This window comes from Scardinius erythrophthalmus (genome assembly GCF_964197995.2).
Source record: "Scardinius erythrophthalmus genome assembly, chromosome: 8".
Lineage (NCBI taxonomy): Eukaryota > Metazoa > Chordata > Actinopteri > Cypriniformes > Leuciscidae > Scardinius > Scardinius erythrophthalmus.
Window position 1 is genome coordinate 6,284,107 of NC_138228.1, and position 20,191 is coordinate 6,304,297.

General features: G+C 37.0%; 1 protein-coding gene across 2 annotated transcripts in view; it reads left to right on the forward strand.

Moving 5' to 3' along the window:
• Positions 1 to 49: 49 nt before the first annotated feature.
• The window catches only part of frmd5a (FERM domain containing 5a), a gene marked incomplete at its 5' end in the record, with an annotated part of 107,947 nt that continues 87,805 nt past the window's right edge, over positions 50 to 20,191 (forward strand). Inside the window, one exon of one of the 2 annotated variants that reach the window (XM_081372669.1) lies at positions 50 to 154. In XM_081372669.1, the coding sequence (XP_081228795.1) occupies positions 50 to 154 (105 nt within the window). The remainder of the gene's footprint in view (positions 155 to 20,191) is intronic. The other variant, XM_081372670.1, reaches the window with a different exon arrangement.

A 20,191-nucleotide genomic window follows, 5' to 3' on the forward strand; every position in this document is an offset into this window, starting at 1 on the left:
TTTTTTTGTTCTGGTCCTGGACGCAGAGCAGCGATCGTGCGGTGAGAAGATGATGTTGAGTCGGCTGATGAGTGGCAGCGTCAGAAACCTGGAGCGAGAATACTTGTGTACGGTCAGATTGCTGGATGATACGGAGTATACCTGCACAATTCAGGTCAGTCTCATCAGCACAGGTGCTGCCGAAAAACAGCGATCTGCAGACCTTTTGTTGCAGGCTGGGAGAAGCGTGCGCAGTGGGTTTAATAGCAGGTGCCAGCAACATCCCCCCTAAACCCGGCAGGTTACTTCTTCTAAGTGCTGCAATGCTCGTTTGAATCGAAAAAGTCTTACAACAACAGATTGTTTTCGGGCTTGTTTTGCTCTCATCATTCATGACTGTTGTTGATGATGTGTTGCATTCCCATAAATCAGAACACCACACACTGAAGTGCTGCTGCTCATATACTGGAATCTGGTCTGTTTATTTAAATAGCTTTGTGTATTTTAAACGACCTGTTTCTTTTCTATAATCTCTATAAGGGCACTCTCAAATATGTGTGTGGACCCATAATGGGTAGGTTCAAGATGGTTTGGGAACGTCCTGAGGGATGTTTTGGTGTAAAGGAGTAGTGTACTTTTATATTAGGTGTCTTTAACTACTATGCACTTACATAAGAAAAAATATTCTTTGTTTTCTTTGTATACAGTAAGTCAGTAGGCCACTTATTGTGTTCATGTTGTATTGCTAAACACTTTAGCTGCTATTGAGGTGGGATACGGGTAAGTTTAGGGACAGGTGTTGTGGGATGGTTAGGTTTAAGGGTAGTTAAAAGTGTAAGAGAGGGGTCAATAATGTAATTACAGCTGTAATTACATTCACGCATTTTCACACACAATAACTGTATTTTATCAAACAATGTCAATATTAAAGACACTTAAAGGATTAGTTCGGCCAAAAAAATGAAAACTATCCCATGATTTACTCTCCCTCAAGCCATCCTAGGTGTATATGACTTTCTTCTTTCAGCCAAACACAATCGGAGTTATATTAAAAACATATCTGGCTTCCAAGCTTTATAATGGGAGTGAATGGTACCATTTTTTTTTTGAAGCCCAAAAAAAGTGCATCCATCCATCATAAAAGTAATCCGTAGTGGCCTTCTGAAGGAAAGTAATGCATTTTGTAAGAAAAATATCCATATTTATAACTTCACAAACTATAGTTCTGGCCGAAGAGCGAACTCTGTCCTGACGGGATAATTATTATTTTTTGGTGAACTAACGCTTCCATATAAAGTGGCACCAAAGTCTATCATTCTTTACAAAAAGTCTTTTTTTTTTCTGTGGAACACAAAAGATGTTCTACAGAATGACAGCTTCAGGAAGAAAGATACAATGAAAGCAAATTCTGCATGTACATCAGCAGCATCACTCTATGCCTGGACTGAGCATCTGAGACTGTAGTGAAAACATCAGGACTGACTTCAGAGGATCTATTTATGTGAAAAGCATGTGTCCCCTTTACAGTTTATTATCATAGTATTGGATTTGCTCCATAAGCAGGAAAGTGTTGTATGGATTCTGGCATGATGTCAACACTACACATCCATTAATAATGTATGCTTTGGTCTCCAAAACTGCCCCTTGGGTGCTTGTAAATCAAGCAGTTTATTAAAGCAGCACGGATGGCTGGCTGCTAAGCACTGGCTGGACAGGAGTCTGTGAAATCCTGCAGATTATGGGAGGTCTGTTACTCCGGGATGAACGGAGGGTTACATCATAAACACTGGGGATACGGAAACAACCAAACCCAATTATTTCACTCTTTTCTATTGTAGCTAGTAGATTTTTCTCAATGATCCATGTCAAGTCAAGTCACCTTTATTTATATAGCGCTTTTTGCAATACAGATTGTTTCAAAGCAGCTTCACAGTGATAACGTGAAAATAATACAGTTTGTTTCTAGAAGAAAATTGCGTCATCGTCCACCTGAAGTAAGGCAGATCAATAATATTGCTGAATATTAAATGTCCCCAACTAAGCAAGCCAAAAGCCAAGGCAACAGTGGCAAGGAACCGAAACTCCATCAGGTGACACACGTGACAGAATGGAGAAAAAAATTTGGGAGAACCCGGGCTCAGTCAGGGTCAGTTCTCCTCTGGCCAATGAGCGAACAGTGTATGATTGTGATTCATGCAGCATTACAGGTCAGAAGTCAGATTGGATCAGAACATTCAGAATATTATCCAGTTCCATCTGGTTGGAAGTCGGAGTCATCACGCTATGGAGACGAGTTTGTTGAGGATTAGTGCCGATGGCTGTCGTATCGATGAGGTCTTCACAGGGCTGATGAGACTGGCACCTCAGGGCTGCGTCATGGATGGGTCCAGGCGCAGGTCTACCATCTGATCTGGATACGGCCCGGATCCGGCTGAGTTCAGTAAACCGCGGAATAAACAGAAAGACTAACATTAGCGTAGATGCCATTCTTATGATGTAACAAGTACATATAGGAAGTGTCCCCGGTTACGGCTGATCTAATTTATGCAGCATAATAATCATTTAACTGATTTGAATAATAGATATGCATAATGTCCTATATGAATGCCAGGTAAAATAGATGTGTTTTTAGTCTAGCTTTGAACTGACAGAGTGTGTCTGTTTCCCGGACAATGTTAGGAAGACTGTTCCAGAGTTTTGGTGCTAAATATAGGAAAAGGATCTACCGTCCGCCAGCAGTCGATTTTGATATTCTAGGTATTATCAACTGGCCGGAATTTTGAGATCGCAATAGACGTGAAGGACTATAATGCGTTAAGAGCTCGCTCAAGTACTGGGGAGCGAAACCATTTAGTGTTTAGGGAGCCAATGCAGTGTTGACAGAACCGGGCTTATACGGTCATACTTTTTGGTTCTTGTGAGAACTCGAGCTGCTGCGTTTTGGACCAACTGGAGTTTGTTTATTATGCGTGCAGGGCAACCACCCATAATTACGTTATGGGTTAGCATTACAACAATCTAGCCTTGAGGTCATGAATGCATGAACTAATTGTTCTGTATTTTTCAATGAAAGCATAAGTCGTAATTTAGATATATTTTTAAGATGGAAGAATGCGGTTTTACAGATGCTAGAGACGTGGCTTTCAAATGAAAGATTGGTATCAAAGATGCAACATTAATAGTTTTCCCATTTCATATTTCTTTATAGAAACATTACTTGCACTGGTAAAGGTAGTTTTTCTATAATATTTTGAGAGAAGGTCTATTTTATTACCCTGCTGTCCTGAAGAGAAATAGTCAAGTCAAGTCACCTTTATTTATATAGTGCTTTTTACAATAGAGATTGTATCAAAGCAGCTTCACAGTGATAACATGAAAATAATACAGTTTGTTTCTAGAGGAAAATTGCCACAGTTTAAATTCCTTATTTGTTTTTGATGAACATTGTTGGAGTTTTTACAGGGACACTCAATTGACATTGTGATTTGGTGTGTTTTGCCTATTTTGGTAGGAATATTTATGAATTTGTCATAAAATGATCTTGTGTAATGTCAAACATGGAAGATTTAGCCCAAAAACTGTAGCCTAAGTCATGATACTGTATACAAGCTAATTACAATGATACTGTCATGATACTGGATACAAGCTAATTATTCTATTAACTTCAATTAAAGAAACAGATATTGCATAAAACTATAGATTAAGTTAATGCAACCAAGATGATCTCTTTTGTTATTTTTGGTATCCCTATTTTTTTCCCCCAAAAACACAGAGATACTTATATTTATCTGTATATTTATACTGTAGTACATGTTTTCAGTGTTTTTTATTTTATTTAATTTTTAATTTATTTATAAAATGTGAGACATTTGAGAAATTTTGCTTATGACAAGAGTTTTCAAATAAAATCCTACACAATATTCATATTAGTGATTGAATGATACTAGTTTTTCAGTGGTTGAATGTTGAATTATTGTATTTGGTTTCCTAAGTCCTAAATACGTGGTTAAATCTTTCCAGGTTGCAACTTTTTGTTTATGAATAATATCAAAAATTATAATAATAAAAAAGTTGTTTAATAAGAGATAATTAACCGAGACAGGTGTGATTTCTTTTAATAGGAGACTCAGACACACATGTTTTCTTGTATGGAGCTGTTTGTCTTTCTTTGAGAAAGCCTTTGTTTCATGTGTAGCTCGAAATGAAACGGGAGCCGGCAGATCGCTTTCTATTACAGTCAATCTGAGAGCATCCTATTTCTCAGCCTTCAGAAGTCTGAGAGGACTGTGGCTCCTAGATGACACACACACTCCCTCAGGGCTTTCATACGGTTTACACACATCAAGACAATCATTGCGTGTTAGAGAGGATTAGAAGAAGGAAATAAGGGAGGAATTTTTCAAGAGCCATCCGAGGGAAGACTTTAAACTGCCTTTATGAGGAACGAGTGTTTGTTTTATTGCCACAATCCAACATTTTGTTGACCTGTTGATGTTTAAAGGCCTTTCGGGATGGTTTTACAGTACAAGCGAGAAAGGTTTCAGTAAAATGGAAAGAAATATCAAATCCAGGAATGATTTCTCAATCCTTGTGATGACATTTCCTTAATCCTTAAGACATTTTCTTGGCTCACTAAAATATATGACGACATCCTATGTAATACTGTAAATGTGGATGATTTCATGTCTTATTTTTTAAATATAGCACAAAAGTACAAAAAAGGCAGATTTTGGTTTCTGAATGATATCAGTACTTTAAAGCCATAATTATTTCGTGCTACAGATTATTGAAGAAAAAAAAATGGTTACATTTATGATAAAAACTGCCAGTTGTAATTGCCGCAAATTCACAGTGACAATTATATATTTCCTTAAGTGATGTAATATATCAAATGTACTAAAATTCCAAAAGCTGCTTTGTACTGTCAACATACAAGCTGGTAAAACAGAAAGCCACATGATGAATCAGAATTCATGCACAGTACATAAAACATGACCAGTTCTCACATATGGACACAAACATAAAAATGACATTTTACAATTTTTCACCCTAACTTATTTTCTTTTTATTTATTTTTTTACAATTTTTTTTCTGTAAAAGTTATAAACATTTTTACTGTAATAATTGAATTGAATTATTTTTTATTAGTTCGAATAGTTTTAGTTCAAATAATTTAGTAACACTTTACAATTAGGTACAGTAACAATGCATTAACATTAATTATCAATATGCTATATCTATTACAGTATTTATTAATCTTTGTTAACGTTAGCTAATAAAAATCCAACTGTTCATTGTTAGATTTTTGTCTGCTCAGGTCCATTTAATAATACCGGACAACTTTTGCTTTTAATAATGTATTACTAGATGTTGAAATTAACATTAACTAAGATTAATAAAAGCTTTAGAGGCGTTTTTTATTGTTAGTTAATAGGGCTGCATGATATTGAGGAAATATGCGTTTAAATAATGCGATATTCCATATGCGATACGATAATGCTTAAAGTGTGTAAAATAAACTTAAATTATATTTAAAATATATTTAAAATGATATAACCTACATACATGTTTCACATTCTTTTTGTGACAAGAAAACATCCCTACAACTTCTGAAAGTGAACATCAGTGTTTTACTGTAGCATAAGAAGTGTAAACCACGGGGTTTAGGGGTTCAGGTTATCTTACATTAGGTTTATTCAAAAACAGAAACTGAATAATCAAATATTAAAATAAAACACTGCTTAGTTTTCACTGTATGAATTAAATATAAACTGATTCTTATTAAAGCTACAAAAGTTATTCAGCCAAGAGCGGAGTGATTTTCTCTTTGTCTTTTGTTCATGACCACAGTTATTGCAAGCTGTTGCGATATGCATGTCGCGATATATAGATTTGTGATATTTCGATAATTTCGATATATTGTGAAGCCCTATTAGTTAGCATAGTAGTTATCTAATGTTAACAAATGAAACCTTATATTGTATAAATATATTGTTACCAATATTTTTTCCCAATTAGCCATTTAACAACTAACAATGAACAATTGTCTTCCTTGTCGAAAATGCACATTTTCTGTTTTTAGATATTTGAAGTAAACATTGGGCAAAATTGGATTATATTGTGAATATATTGTCATTATTATGTCGTCAGTATCGGCATCAGCACCACTTTAAAGTAAGTTTTCTGTGGTATTTTGAATCTGGTTTGTTGAATATCTGAGTGCTGATTGTATCAGTAAGCCGTGTGTGTGTGTAGGGAGTGCCAGGCAGGGAGGTGAGCAGCCAGCAGCAGGTGTGTGTGTGTGTGTGTGTGTGTGTGTGTGTGTGCGCCGTGTGCAGCAGTGCCGTGTTGACGTAATGGAGGAGAGGCTGTGACAGAGCATGCAAGCTGCCAGCTTTTCTTTCTTCCTCTGCATGGATGTGGCCAGGGGAATAACCCACCGAAGCTTGAGCGGCAGAGGTTGAGAGTGCACAGTCATTGTTTATCGTCCTCTCCGCCCTCCGCTGCTCCCTCTGTAGTCGCTGCAGGCCTGCCAGCTCGGCCGCGGGGTTCAGGACACCTACTCCGGGGGAAGGAGCAAGTGAAAGGCGGATCTAGGTCAGCCTTTTATTCTCTCCCTCGCTCCCTCCCTCTTTACCCCAAATATCTTGTTCCCACTATACTGAGATGCAGTCCCTCCAGGAAGTGCTTTCATCGTTTCCTTTAAAGCTCCCCGGTGGCTTCAGACCTGCTTGTGAATTGGCCTAACTTGTGTGTTTCTTTTGTCAATCAGCAAACACACTCTTCATATTTTGCAGCAGCTCGGTGGAAGATTGATTCGCTTAATGCCGCTAATGTGCTTTTCAAAATGCTACCCATGTTTCCATGCTGGTACGATCGTGAAACTGAAGGTGTGATGTGGGGAAATTAAATGTGTTAAGTGTAGCGTATTGCTGCTAATGTGATGCTCAGAAATGCTGACTACAGACTTTACTTACCGGGTTTATTTATGTTACGCATTTGCTTAACTCAGGCTATATTTAAAAGGAGAGTTTGCCTGAAAATGAATTAAAATCTTCTTCATGTCATTACAAAAACATTTCATTTTCTCGTTTTTCTCAAACCCAGCAGGATGATGATGCTTCCAGTGAATGTATATGATGACCAGGGGCTGCCAGACTTCAAACATGAATATATAACAATTAGGGGTGTCACGATTCTCCAAATGATCGATTCGATTACATTTTCGATTCTAAGGTCACGATTCGATTCGATTCTCGATTTTTACATTTATTTATTTATTTTTTTTTATTTTTTTTTAAGCACAGGTTGCTTAGGCTAGACTAGGTCTGGGCGGTATGACCAAAATAATTTTTTCACGATATGACTCATTTTAAAATATATTTCACAATATAGTTATGCTATTCTGGAGAAATTGACAGAAAGGGCTTTATGTATAATAAATAAACCCAAATAGCCTACTTTAGAAATGAAAAGTACTTCACCTTGTTTGATTTTCTTTTTCTTTTATTTGGTAAAATGATTTATTTGGTAAACTATTTTGATAGCTAAATATATTAAACAGAACACAACCATCAACTTTTAGATGAACTGCCCCCAACTGATTGATTTTAAATACAACTCGTATGTGCGATTAAACTTTAAAGAAAGTATTGCTGAATAACTTTTCAATCTCATGTTATTGTTTCACTTAATCATTCAGTTTATAATATCTGATATTTTATATTGAACTATTCTATTCATAATAAATTAGTTACTTCCTTTTAATTGTATAGGATATTAGTAATACTAGTGGTTTAGATGTGTTCCTTCCCCGTTAAAGTTTTGCCATGCTTATACTGCGTTTTTAAGGGGCTTGTTTTGCTCTTTTTGTGATATCTGGCAACCCGTCACCTGGAGCTTAATCAATAAAAGTTCAGAAGTGACTAGAAGGAGAGCAGCAGTAATAAAAACCTTACAGCAGCTACTGTTAGCATTGACTAAGTAGTTTAAATTATACACACCTTGAAACTGTGTCATTATTTTACCGTAGCCCGGTGAACCGCGCTCCCTCTCAGTGCGTGTGCACGCGCGCGTCTTTTGTATCAGTAAAATACGATCGAGTTTGAGCGTCCTTAAGTTGTAATCACGTTTTGAATCAAATGTAGATTTTATCAGCTGGTTCAGTGGCCAATTGTTTGGATTTAGAAAATATAACGCGCGCTGTACATTTTGGCTCAGATACAGGATAATATTATACATTCGCTTTAACTAGCAGGCTGTTCATTACCATGGCAACCGCTTGCGCGTCCTTTCTGAACGTAACTGTACACATAGACAGATAGATACATTATATAAGGTTATTTCTATTCGTTAGAAGAATATTGATATATGAACTTCTTGTAAAGTAGCCTAAGCCCCGTTGCGAGCATGTACGTCCCTCTAAACTTTCTGGGTGCTGCATTGCGCTCTAGTTGACTTCTGTTCTGCAAGCCGACCGCACCGGACGTGACATGGGGGCGTGGCAGTATCGACGATTCAATTTTTTAATTCGATGATCGAGGTTGTGGTTTAATTTCGATCGATTTCGATACAAAATCGAAATCGTGACACCCTTAATAACAATAAAGCATAATAAATGTACCATAACAATAACCCATATGAATGTTACACTATATTCCATGAAGGACTGCACAATATTGGAAAAAAAAAACTTGACTTTGTAAGTTTTTATTTATTTATTTGTTTAGTTTTTTTGCAACAAATACATTATATGAAGAAAAATACATTTTCTAAATAAAAACGGAAAAAAATGTTTCCGCAAGTTTTTGAAAACGATATCTTTATCAACTTCGTGTAAACTACAAAAATGGAAACTACAGTCTATAGGCACGTAGTGTTTCTTTACAAAGTGACATCGCCAACTACTGGCCTGGCAGAATAATACATTTTCGACAAAAAAGCATTTTTTTGGTCATTTTCGGCATTATCATCTGTACGCGAAAATGAGAAGGAAAAACGTTTCAGTTTTTAGTACATCTTTGTCGTGTAAACGGATCCTTAGTTAACATCTGCATAGAAAAGAAATAAATAAATCAAAATAATTTTAATAAAATAAATTAATAATTTAGATAAATAAATAATTTAAATAAAATTAATTTGGGAGAAACTTACTTTTTTTATGTATAATCTTTACAAGAACCAACTCGAACTTTTTTCTCTAAGCATACAGTGAAAAAAGTTGTCATAGGCCTAATTTTTTTACCCACTTTTTTTTATACTGTAGTCATTCAACTGTGCCAAAATTGAAAATATCTTTAAGAAAAATAACCTGACGACAAAAAACATGTGGAGAACTTATTGTGCAAATGAGCCGTATATGAAGGACTGTGCGTCCATCCCTCACAGCTTTGTTTTCATTCGTAAAGAAATAAAATATGAACGATAGGCTTTCTCTAAGGGTTCGGTGTGATTGTTTTGATATTGTAAATCACTCCTAAATCTTCAGATCTTCCTAATGGAATAAAAATAAAAGTAGACCTGCATCAGTCTTTTGCCTAAAAAAGTTTGCCATGACTAGCATGACCCTAGATGTTCAGCTGGCATGAATTATGTATTGTCTCTCTATCTCTGAGGGAAGAGTGAGCTCTCATCATAAGATGCCCTCGCAGAAGCCATTTGAATTTCACTGAGGCGGCAGCTCTTCGCGTCCCTCTCCCTCGCTGTTGTTCTCAGTGATTGCAGGCAATTTATAAGCTTCTCACATCTACAGGTCACAGTGAAAAAGCACACACACAACCACGGCTAGGCTGCAGTTAACGGTGAGAACACGATGAGAGTGTGTTTGTGCGAGTGGGTTGAGAGGGAATCAGAGAGAAAGAGAAACACAAATTAGCACACGCATGTAATTGTCCTCTAAACACAAACACAAATAATGGAGTATTTGTGCTTTTAAGGTTTGCCATGAAGGTTATGTGCTTTTCTAAGTGTTATTCAATGGGTTCCTTGACTTTCCGGCTTCATATTCCTGTGAGGACATGTGGGCATCTCTACTTATCGCTTCTTGTGTTCTGGTACCCTGGAACTCTAATTAGCTCTAATTGCAAGTGCACTCAACCATGCTGAAGATGCATCTCTGAAACCCATTGCCATATTGCTCTTTCTAACCATAAAATGTGTTGAGGAAATGCTTTCGAGGTGCAGTGTTGCGTTTTAGAGGGAAAAAGAATTGTGTGTCAGCCATTTGCAGAAGAACATGCTGTTATTTCGAGGTGAATGATCCCACAGTGTAAAACATGAGTGTGTTTACCGTGCAAACAGCAAGTACTTTCCTCTCGGATCACTCAAGCACATTTAGGAAGATTTTACAGGGCCTGCGATGAAAATCAAGGCACCATCTCTCCAAATGCAATTCCAATGTAGTTTTTTTCCCCAAGAGATTTTTATATGTATATACTTGTTATGTTATGGCCATGCTATGGAAGTCCAAATCAAATTTCCCAGAAATGAGACAATAAAGTATATTCAATTACATTCAATCAATTCAATATAACTGCAATATAACAGAATAATAATAGAATATATATTATAATAGAATAATAAATAATAATAATGTTAAAAAAGTCGTATTGCTCATATGACGTTTCCCTTGGATTACAAAAATACATTCTGATCACTGGCGGTCAAGGGGTGGCAATATGACCAAATTCTTATGAGAAATTTTATTTCACGATTAACGACATATATCACAATATAGTTATTTTGTGTTATTTGATCTCATTTCTGCTATGAAAAATAAGAAAAAAGCAAATTACAAACAATAGGACAAATACAATACAAAACAAATAAGATTAAAAAATTACAGGTGCAATAGGTTTATTTAACATGTAATTAGAATTAGTACAGAAATTTTATAATCAAATGTAAAAGTGAAATATTGCATAGTCTTCACTGTATGAATTAAATATAAATGTATTCTTGTTGCACTTTATTTTACAGTATGTGTACTTGCAGTGTAGAAAGTACTGGTTAATATAAAGTAACTACATGGGTTATGGTTTGTTTTAAAGGTGTAGGTTCAGGGTTAGTACCTAGTTATTACTCAGTTATTGTAATAACTATAGTAAGTACATACACTCACCTAAAGGATTATTAGGAACACCTGTTCAATTTCTCATTAATGCAATTATCTAATCAACCAATCACATGGCAGTTGCTTCAATGCATTTAGGGGTGTGGTCCTGGTCAAGACAATCTCCTGAACTCCAAACTGTATGTCAGAATGGGAAAGAAAGGTGATTTAAGCAATTTTGAGCGTGGCATGGTTGTTGGTGCCAGACGGGCCGGTCTGAGTATTTCACAATCTGCTCAGTTACTGGGATTTTCACGCACAACCATTTCTAGGGTTTACAAAGAATGGTGTGAAAAGGGAAAAACATCCAGTATGCGGCAGTCCTGTGGGCGAAAATGCCTTGTTGATGCTAGAGGTCAGAGGAGAATGGGCCGACTGATTCAAGCTGATAGAAGAGCAACTTTGACTGAAATAACCACTCGTTACAACCGAGGTATGCAGCAAAGCATTTGTGAAGCCACAACACACACAACCTTGAGGCGGATGGGCTACAACAGCAGAAGACCCCACCGGGTACCACTCATTTCCACTACAAATAGGATAAAGAGGCTACAATTTGCACGAGCTCACCAAAATTGGACAGTTGAAGACTGGAAAAATGTTGCCTGGTCTGATGAGTCTCGATTTCTGTTGAGACATTCAGATGGTAGAGTCAGAATTTGGCGTAAACAGAATGAGAACATGGACCCATCATGCCTTGTTACCACTGTGCAGGCTGGTGGTGGTGGTGTAATGGTGTGGGGGATGTTTTCTTGGCACACTTTAGGCCCCTTAGAGCCAATTGGGCATCGTTTAAATGCCACGGCCTTCCTGAGCATTGTTTCTGACCATGTCCATCCCTTTATGACCACCATGTACCCATCCTCTGATGGCTACTTCCAGCAGGATAATGCACCATGTCACAAAGCTCGAATCATTTCAAATTGGTTTCTTGAACATGACAATGAGTTCACTGTACTAAAATGGCCCCCACAGTCACCAGATCTCAACCCAATAGAGCATCTTTGGGATGTGGTGGAACAGGAGCTTCGTGCCCTGGATGTGCATCCCACAAATCTCCATCAACTGCAAGATGCTATCCTATCAATATGGGCCAACATTTCTAAAGAATGCTTTCAGCACCTTGTTGAATCAATGCCACGTAGAATTAAGGCAGTTCTGAAGGCGAAAGGGGGTCAAACACAGTATTAGTATGGTGTTCCTAATAATCCTTTAGGTGAGTGTAGTATGGACACAGTGAACAGGACTGTAAAATAAAGTGCTACCTTTATTCTTATTAAAGCTAAAAAAGTTATTCAGTCAAGAGCAAAAGGTAATTTTTTCTTTAGTTTGATTCACATTAATGACACAGAGCTGCAGGTTTATTAGGCTGCTGTCACTTTAAGACCAAACGCACTGGTCCATTATACTGATACTCATCCAGTTTACACCCAACTGTTTACTTTCACTTGAGCCATAACCAGCTGTGTTTACATGAATACTCCACACGATTGGCATTTTGACATAATTTTGAGCATTCAAGCGCAATAAGACGTGAAAGAGATATGAATTTGCGATGTTTCATCACACTGAAGTGTCAGTAGTGCTATATATTTACATACTGCGATATAAACGATATAGCAAAACGATTGACAGTTTATACCTTGGTAATTATATATATATTGTCATACCGCCTAGCCCTAACTTGCAGGTTTTCTAGATTTATAATTTTTTTTATTAATTTGCTGCAGTGTTAACCCTGTCCATAGTGAAATCTCTTTGGTTCAAAACAATTCTGCTACACAAAGCTGTAAATTCACCAGTTTTACCACTTTATCTGCAATTCATATTTGTGTGCTTTCAAGCAGCAACTGCTTCTGATTATTGTGATCGTGTTTCTAAAATGGGTTTGAGCCCTGATTTACCGCCGCTGGTTCTGCTCTCTTTGGCCTCCTCCTCCATGTCGGAAATCATCTTATGAGGGGATGATGAATGAAATTAATGGCTCTGTAATCTCTTGCTGGTTTGAAAAAACAGCGTGTGTGAGTGAGAATGTGTGTCGGCTGGTTTAATGATTCAAGCCTGCTATGGCTATATCATGTGCGTGTGTGCGTGCAGCGTATATAGCTGTGCATGTGGGAGGTTGAAGAGGACTCGAGTAAAGAAATCTCACTCATAATAATCCCTGGCCCTTTAAGGAGCTTTATTTTGAACAGCTCAGGCTAAAAGTGGGATGTGTCTTCCTCATCATGACTTTCTGCCGATCAGCCCCTGCAGCGAAACCCTTGCGTTGGGTAAATGAAAGACGTCTCCTTATAATTATCTTGCTACTTAAAGAAAATAGCTAAAGTTGATAATCCTCAAAGTGAAGATGTCCGATTTGAACCCCCAGACTGATGTCATGGATGAAGTGGAGCTTGAAAAGCTAGTTATTGAGAATGCTCTCTTGCATATTTTAGACGCTCTATATTGTATTTCTAAGTCAAAATATTACTGATCTTCCATACGGCCTCTTCTTAACACTGTCATATGAACACTTATGAAGGGTGCTTTTTTAAAATATAAATTGGGGTCCAAAAGATTTGTATTTATTTATTTATTTATTTTTAAAAACTTTTTTAGGGGGAATTTGGGAAATTTGGTAAAGTTTTGATTTAAAATAAAAGATGAAATATTTAAGAATCAGCTCTATTTTGGTTAATAACTATTTTAAAGGTCAGATTTCTAAGTAAAAGGAAGTTTTGACTTTTTAAATTTTCACTTCACATTTTTTATGATGATAATGTAAAAAAAAAAGTTTGCTCTAGTTGTCTCTTTTGGACTCCTTTTGGACTTGATAAAATGAAAAAAAAAAATATATATATATATATATATTTTTTTTTTTCATTTGATCAAATCTTAAAATGAATATCCATTTTGTATACTGTACTTTATAATGTTGTGATAATTGAGCTCACTTAGAATTTTTGCGATTGACTTTTAGTGATCTATTTTTACTTTATTGGTAATTAATTTGGCTTGTGTTAAGAGCAAGTTATATGATTAAAATGTAGAGCATTCCTGTGTTTTAGTAGATATTTAGTACACACGTAGTATGTAAATTTGCAAACAGAAGGAAAAGGAATTCAACAGTAAGAGGCCGAGTGCTCAAATGGTCTCAGGGTTCTTCACAGTTGCTAAGGTGACTCCCAAACAACATGTTCAAATGTGTTTGCTAATAGTGTAAATGTCCCTTTTCACACACTGTAACAATAGACAAATGGTCTTACACTGCAAATAAATAGATGGAATCTTTGTTGTTCTCACACTGACCTTTCCCACCAGTGGCTTGTAATGGAAACCTGCCAGTAATGTGGATGTGAGTGACGTTGTACAAAGACCTCAAGCTCTCTGTCTTTCCCCCTGTACCTGACCTCATTCTCTCTTTCCCACGCCATGCTGATGCTTTTGTCACCCAACTCTGAGATTCTGTAGAACTATTTGTGCAATATTAAGGTATAGTATCTAAATCTTGGTGTCCTTTTCAGTTTACTTCGAAAAGAATTTGTCCAGGTTCCTCTGCCCTGAAATTCTTGTAATTTAATGCTGGTGATTTCATTGGTCGGCTTGTTCTTTTGGGGAAGCTCGACTCGTTTCATTGGCTGGCTCTCAGAGCAGACCATAAACTGTCTTTTTTGTATTGGTTAATGTGCTCCTTTAGTGATTCTCTCTCTGCAAAACCTTTACTTCGTTTCGTCATGAGCTCTTTGTATAATAGCACTCTTTCAGCATGGGAGTTTAGTGCTTCTAACCAAACTTCCCTTATTGTCACCAACAAGGAAGGATTCTAACTAACCCTACAGTCTTAAGTGATGCTGTATACTAATCTTGAATAAAATTATGTGAAGCTTGTTCATAAATGCCAGTTAGGAAAGGATTGAATTTCAGGTTTGTTCGCTGGAATCTGCATAGCAAGTGGGGCCATCACATGAACCATAAATAGATGTGATTGAAATTGCAGAAATATGTTTGAACATTTCATTTAATATTTGACATCAAAAAGTTTTGTACCCTATTTGGCTTTGTTGATTATATACAAGTGTTTTAATTACAAAGTAACCTTTTTTGATTAACTGAATATTGTTGCAAATTCTGCTATTTTTAAAATGCTGATTTCTTGCCGTTATTATCAATTACATAGGAAGTTACGCAATACTTTCCCCAACACTGATTATGATATTATATACATTATATACATTATATATATAGACATTGCAATGTCTTTGCTGCTGACCTTTGACAATCCAATTTAAGAGGCGTTGTGTGTGATATTAACCATGGTTAATAAAGTGAGATTAAAAACACAAAGTGTATTATTAAAATATTAATAATTGCAGGTTTGTGTAATATTCTGAGATTGCACTTCACCGTTTTTATCCATTCTAAGGAATACTGAATCTGTTTTTGTGCAAGTGAGATGAATAAATGCATGTTCACATTTAGTCTAGATCTACAATAACCATCATGTTCACACACAACGCCTCTGCACTCACTCTGATTTCTCTCAACATGGGGAGAGCTGTCAGTCAATAAATGAGAAAACAAAGTAACTTCAGATATTTTGTTTTTAATTTAAAAGTAAGGTGTTTCTTTACTAGTACTTGAAAAAAGGAGTCTGATTACGTGACTCATGTTACTAACTAATACGTTACCCCAACACTGTATACAATATATTAAAATAGTATTGCATGAACAATACTATTTTTTATCTTACAAAATATATCATAATTTATTTATTATTAAGGTATAACTACTGGCACAACTGACTAAAAACAGAAGAAAATGTTTTTTGTTTAGCCCTGAAGTTCATTCCAGCGTAGTAAATTGTAGTAAGAGACACGACTTGGATAAAGAGACAGTGTGTCTCGGCAGTGGAGCAGTGCGGTCTGTTCCCTGGCTCAGTATTGCTCTGTCATCACTGCACCAGTGCAACTGAAGACACAACGTCTGTGACAAACTCACACCACTGCTCTTTCTCCGCTCATTTACGATAGTGCCACTGTAAATGCTGCACAGCATGAAGTTCAGGCATGTGAGATGTGTCTTCCTCATCATGCATGTGTTTGTTTGTGGATGTGTATGTGAGACTGTCTGCTCACAGATCATTCCACACTGTTGCTACGGTCGGGATATTAAAGATTAAAATGTGTGCTAGGACTGAATGTTTTATGAAGAGAAACCTCACTAGTGCGTGGCTGGTGTTTACCCATGTCATGGTGCAGGGAAGATGCTATTGGCTGAACGAGAGGATTACATCAGAGAGAGAGAGAGAGCGAGAGAGAGAGAGAGAGAGAGAGAGAGAGAGAGAGAGAGAGAGAGAGAGAGAGAGAGAGAGAGAAACAGAGTTTTACTTTAATGTTTACTCCTGCAACTTTGCAAGATGCAACTTTAACTGAGAAACAAAATGACAAAGGTGACTGAAGCGACATATTTTACATTTACATATAAAGATGTGCACACTGTTAAATGCTGTACAGAGGCAGGAATAATGTTGTGAAATGTTTTAAATATTGTATGAAATTATACAATTTAAAATGAATTAATTATGGCAGCTGGATATAACTCGACAGACTGGAACAGATCTCAGGGGTCTCGAGACCTGACTTGACTGTTTCTTAAAATCTTGGCGCTCATGGTGCGAGATGCTGAAAATACATCGCAGTGTAGTGGACTAATAGGACATTATACATTTGTACATCGTTCAAAAGTTTTGGGTCAGTAAGAATCCTTTAATGTTTTATCTGTAATGACACTGACAAATGCTAAATCTGCATAGACATTAGGGCTGCACGTTTTCAAGTTTTTCATTAACCGTTAACCGAGGCCCTTAGCGGTTAATACTCGGTTAACCACAGTGTGCGCGCCGCAACCCCGAGATAGGCGTAATTTGCGGGTGGGAATGTCCCCAGCACCACTATTTTCTAAGGTCGATATTGTCCCCACCACTTTTGAAACATCTCGCGGGATGAATAACGTTACCAATACAAATAAAAAAACACATCTCCAGTTAACTAGCAGAGCATTCATTTCGTTCGTTTTTTTTAGGCGATCTAGCGCTGAAATATTTTGTTTTTTAAGTGATCAAAGTGCTCGTTACCGCTGCGATCGAGAAGGGTCTTGTAAAACGTGCTGAGGTAATATTAATTCGTGGCCACGAAACAATTCACCTGAATATTCACCAATTCACACACACACGAAAAAAAAAAGGAATAAAAAGATGTACGAGAATAGTCGGCCTTCACTGAAGAGCTATTTTCACTAGTGAGAAAAACAGTTTAATAATTATTAATTCGTGGCCACGAAATAATTCACCTGAATATTCACCAATTCACAAAAAATAGGTCTTTAGCATTCACTAATTAATAATATCAAAGTCTGTTTTTTGGCCACGTTGTAATTCGTTTAATCAAAATGAGGGAGGGAATTAGTTCAACGTGTCCACGATTTATTAAAACGAGGGAACAAATAAGTCGTCGTAACAACTAATTATTAAGATCAGCGGACAGGGCGCATAAGAACAAGCAGTGAGAGAGCCCAGGCCGCGCGCGCGCGCACTCTCACCGCCCTCAAACAACACGAGCGCTGTATTGCTCTCTCTCCCTCGCGCATATCAACACAATAGTAAAAGGTCGGAAGACCGATTGTGTTTTATTGATTAGTAGTTTGTTCATATAAAGTGTTTGATTAGCAAGTACATGTTTAGGAAATGCATAATACAAAATGTATGGGTTAATGTAACGGTAAACGCATGCGCGGGTAACTGCTGGGGTAAAGCTGTGGCTCTGCAGACAGATATTATTGTGCTGCGATCAGTAGCGCGGATACTATGTTTGTTTCTGGCTCGCGCACAGCCTTCACTCTCGGACGCGCGCTTTCTTTCTTTCTTTTGCTTCATATTAGAAAACTGGTCTAGCGGTCTCTGGTGGTGCAAAAATGTATTACAACTAAATTAACCGAGCAAAATGTTTCACTCGGTTACGCAATTTTTAACGGTTAATCGGTTAACCGGTTAACCATGGACACCCCTAATAGACATAAAGGAGTCATGACATGGATTTAAATATGTTTCTTAAAGCTTATAATGTTAATAAAGTTAAAAATAACAAATATAAATGTGGAAAAAACGTAATTTAGAGACAAAGCATTATGAAATAATATACAGAGCTGCATATTTTATTATGTCTTTTATGTGCCATTGCACCTAAGTGAGTTTAGTTTAGTGATCATAGATATTCATCAACACATATGATATCAATATTTATAGTCTGATAAACATTAAACTGTAACAATGTCCGGGCTGACTTATTACTGCCATGACATTTTAATAGGTGCCGCCAGCAAAAATATATTGCTGCATACACTGCAGATGACATTGAAGTTTGTCAATTCAGGACAACATTGAATTAAGCTGAAGAGGGCCACACATCCAGACTGACATTTCTGCCTCAATTTCTGCAACAAATTTGATTCTATGGACTGTGCCAAGCATAAAATGAAGCTCATGTTTCAGATATCATAACAGTGTGTAGGCATAGTAAATGCACTTCATGGCGTTTGGTGGGTGCACTATATCACAGTACAGGCAGACTCGGCAAAGGGAGGATGTTCAATACTCATAACACCTCCTTCATTTGACTGGTATAAGTTTCCGCGCGCTCACAGACAGACCCTGGAGTGCAGAAGACAGGTTGTTCAAAGACTGACACTGATTTCACTCTTATTCATGCAGTGCACATCCACCCCATGTTGCAAAATGTAAGTCTTAGTAGGTGATGGAGCTTAGATATTGGATCTTGGCCAGTTTAAAATATCAGTTAAAAATGATATTTTCTGTGTATAAATGAAAAGAGTACTTCCAAGTGCGTTTGCAAAAATAATGACTTTTTTAAAAAAAAGGATTCCTGAATGCTCCCTTGGGTCAGAAAATAGATAGTCCTGAGAGCATTTCCATGTATACCACCTTTAATGGGACACAAAAATATGTGGAAATGGACCTTTTCCATTAAGGCTATAACCACAGAGGTTTGGGATAAGGAATACAATAATGCTGTGCAATAAAAACACAGGTTTACAGTGGTACCGCTCTGCTGTAATATCACCGGATTGTTTCTATCACAAGGCTCCATTGGGAGAGTTGTGTTTCAGGCTTGTTTGTGTTCAAGCGCGATTGTGCGTTGTTGCAGTATTGGTATCTGTTTGTATTCTGAGCTTGCATCGTGCTGTGTAGGCAGTGTAGCTGTGTGAGAAAATCTGTATGAATGGCCTATATTTGTAGTACATAGAAGAGGGAAAAGGCTTTTACTTTAAAGGTGCAGTAAGCAATTTCTGAGAAACACTTTTGATATTTGATATCAACCCAAACAAACACACCCCTTCCTTCATTGCTCCGCCCCTAAAATGCACAAACATGCAGTTTAGTCTGAAATTGTTTGGGGATAGGGTAAAGGAATCTAAAATATATCTATAAATCAGTCAAATTTAACTAAAATATATTTATGATACAAATGATTTTGGTTTTGTACCTGCAAATGTTACAATACAGACGACAACCTATGTATAAATAATAGCTATGTTTCTATCCAAAGTTGTGAATTGATCTTGTGTGCAAAATTGGAATATCGCATAAAACAGTTGCGAATAAAGTAGCGTTTCGATTCCATGTGTTCAAGAGAACAGTCATCACTTCCTGGAAAATTGGCGCAAAATATCTACTAAAAATGGAAGTTTCTGCAATCGTGGAAGAAACTTTGGCTCTTTTTTTCCTACATCTTAAATAACTTTCACCTCAGAACACACAGACGAAACGCAATAAATGCTGTCATGTTATGTTGCGTTCGGATGCTGGTGTTCAGGAACACAATCATGTGAGACGCTTCTGGGAGGGAATTAAACCAAATCATTCTGATGATTCATCATGCTCAGGTATTTCAGAATGATCAAACCAACATTTGAGATGCTGTGCGATGACACTGATCCGCTGGTTAGTCCAGTTATCTAATCACACACACTGCTAAGGCAAAGTCGCATGAGTTTTTTATTGTGCATTGAGGGATTTATTCAGTAAATGTGTGTCCATCGTAGTTT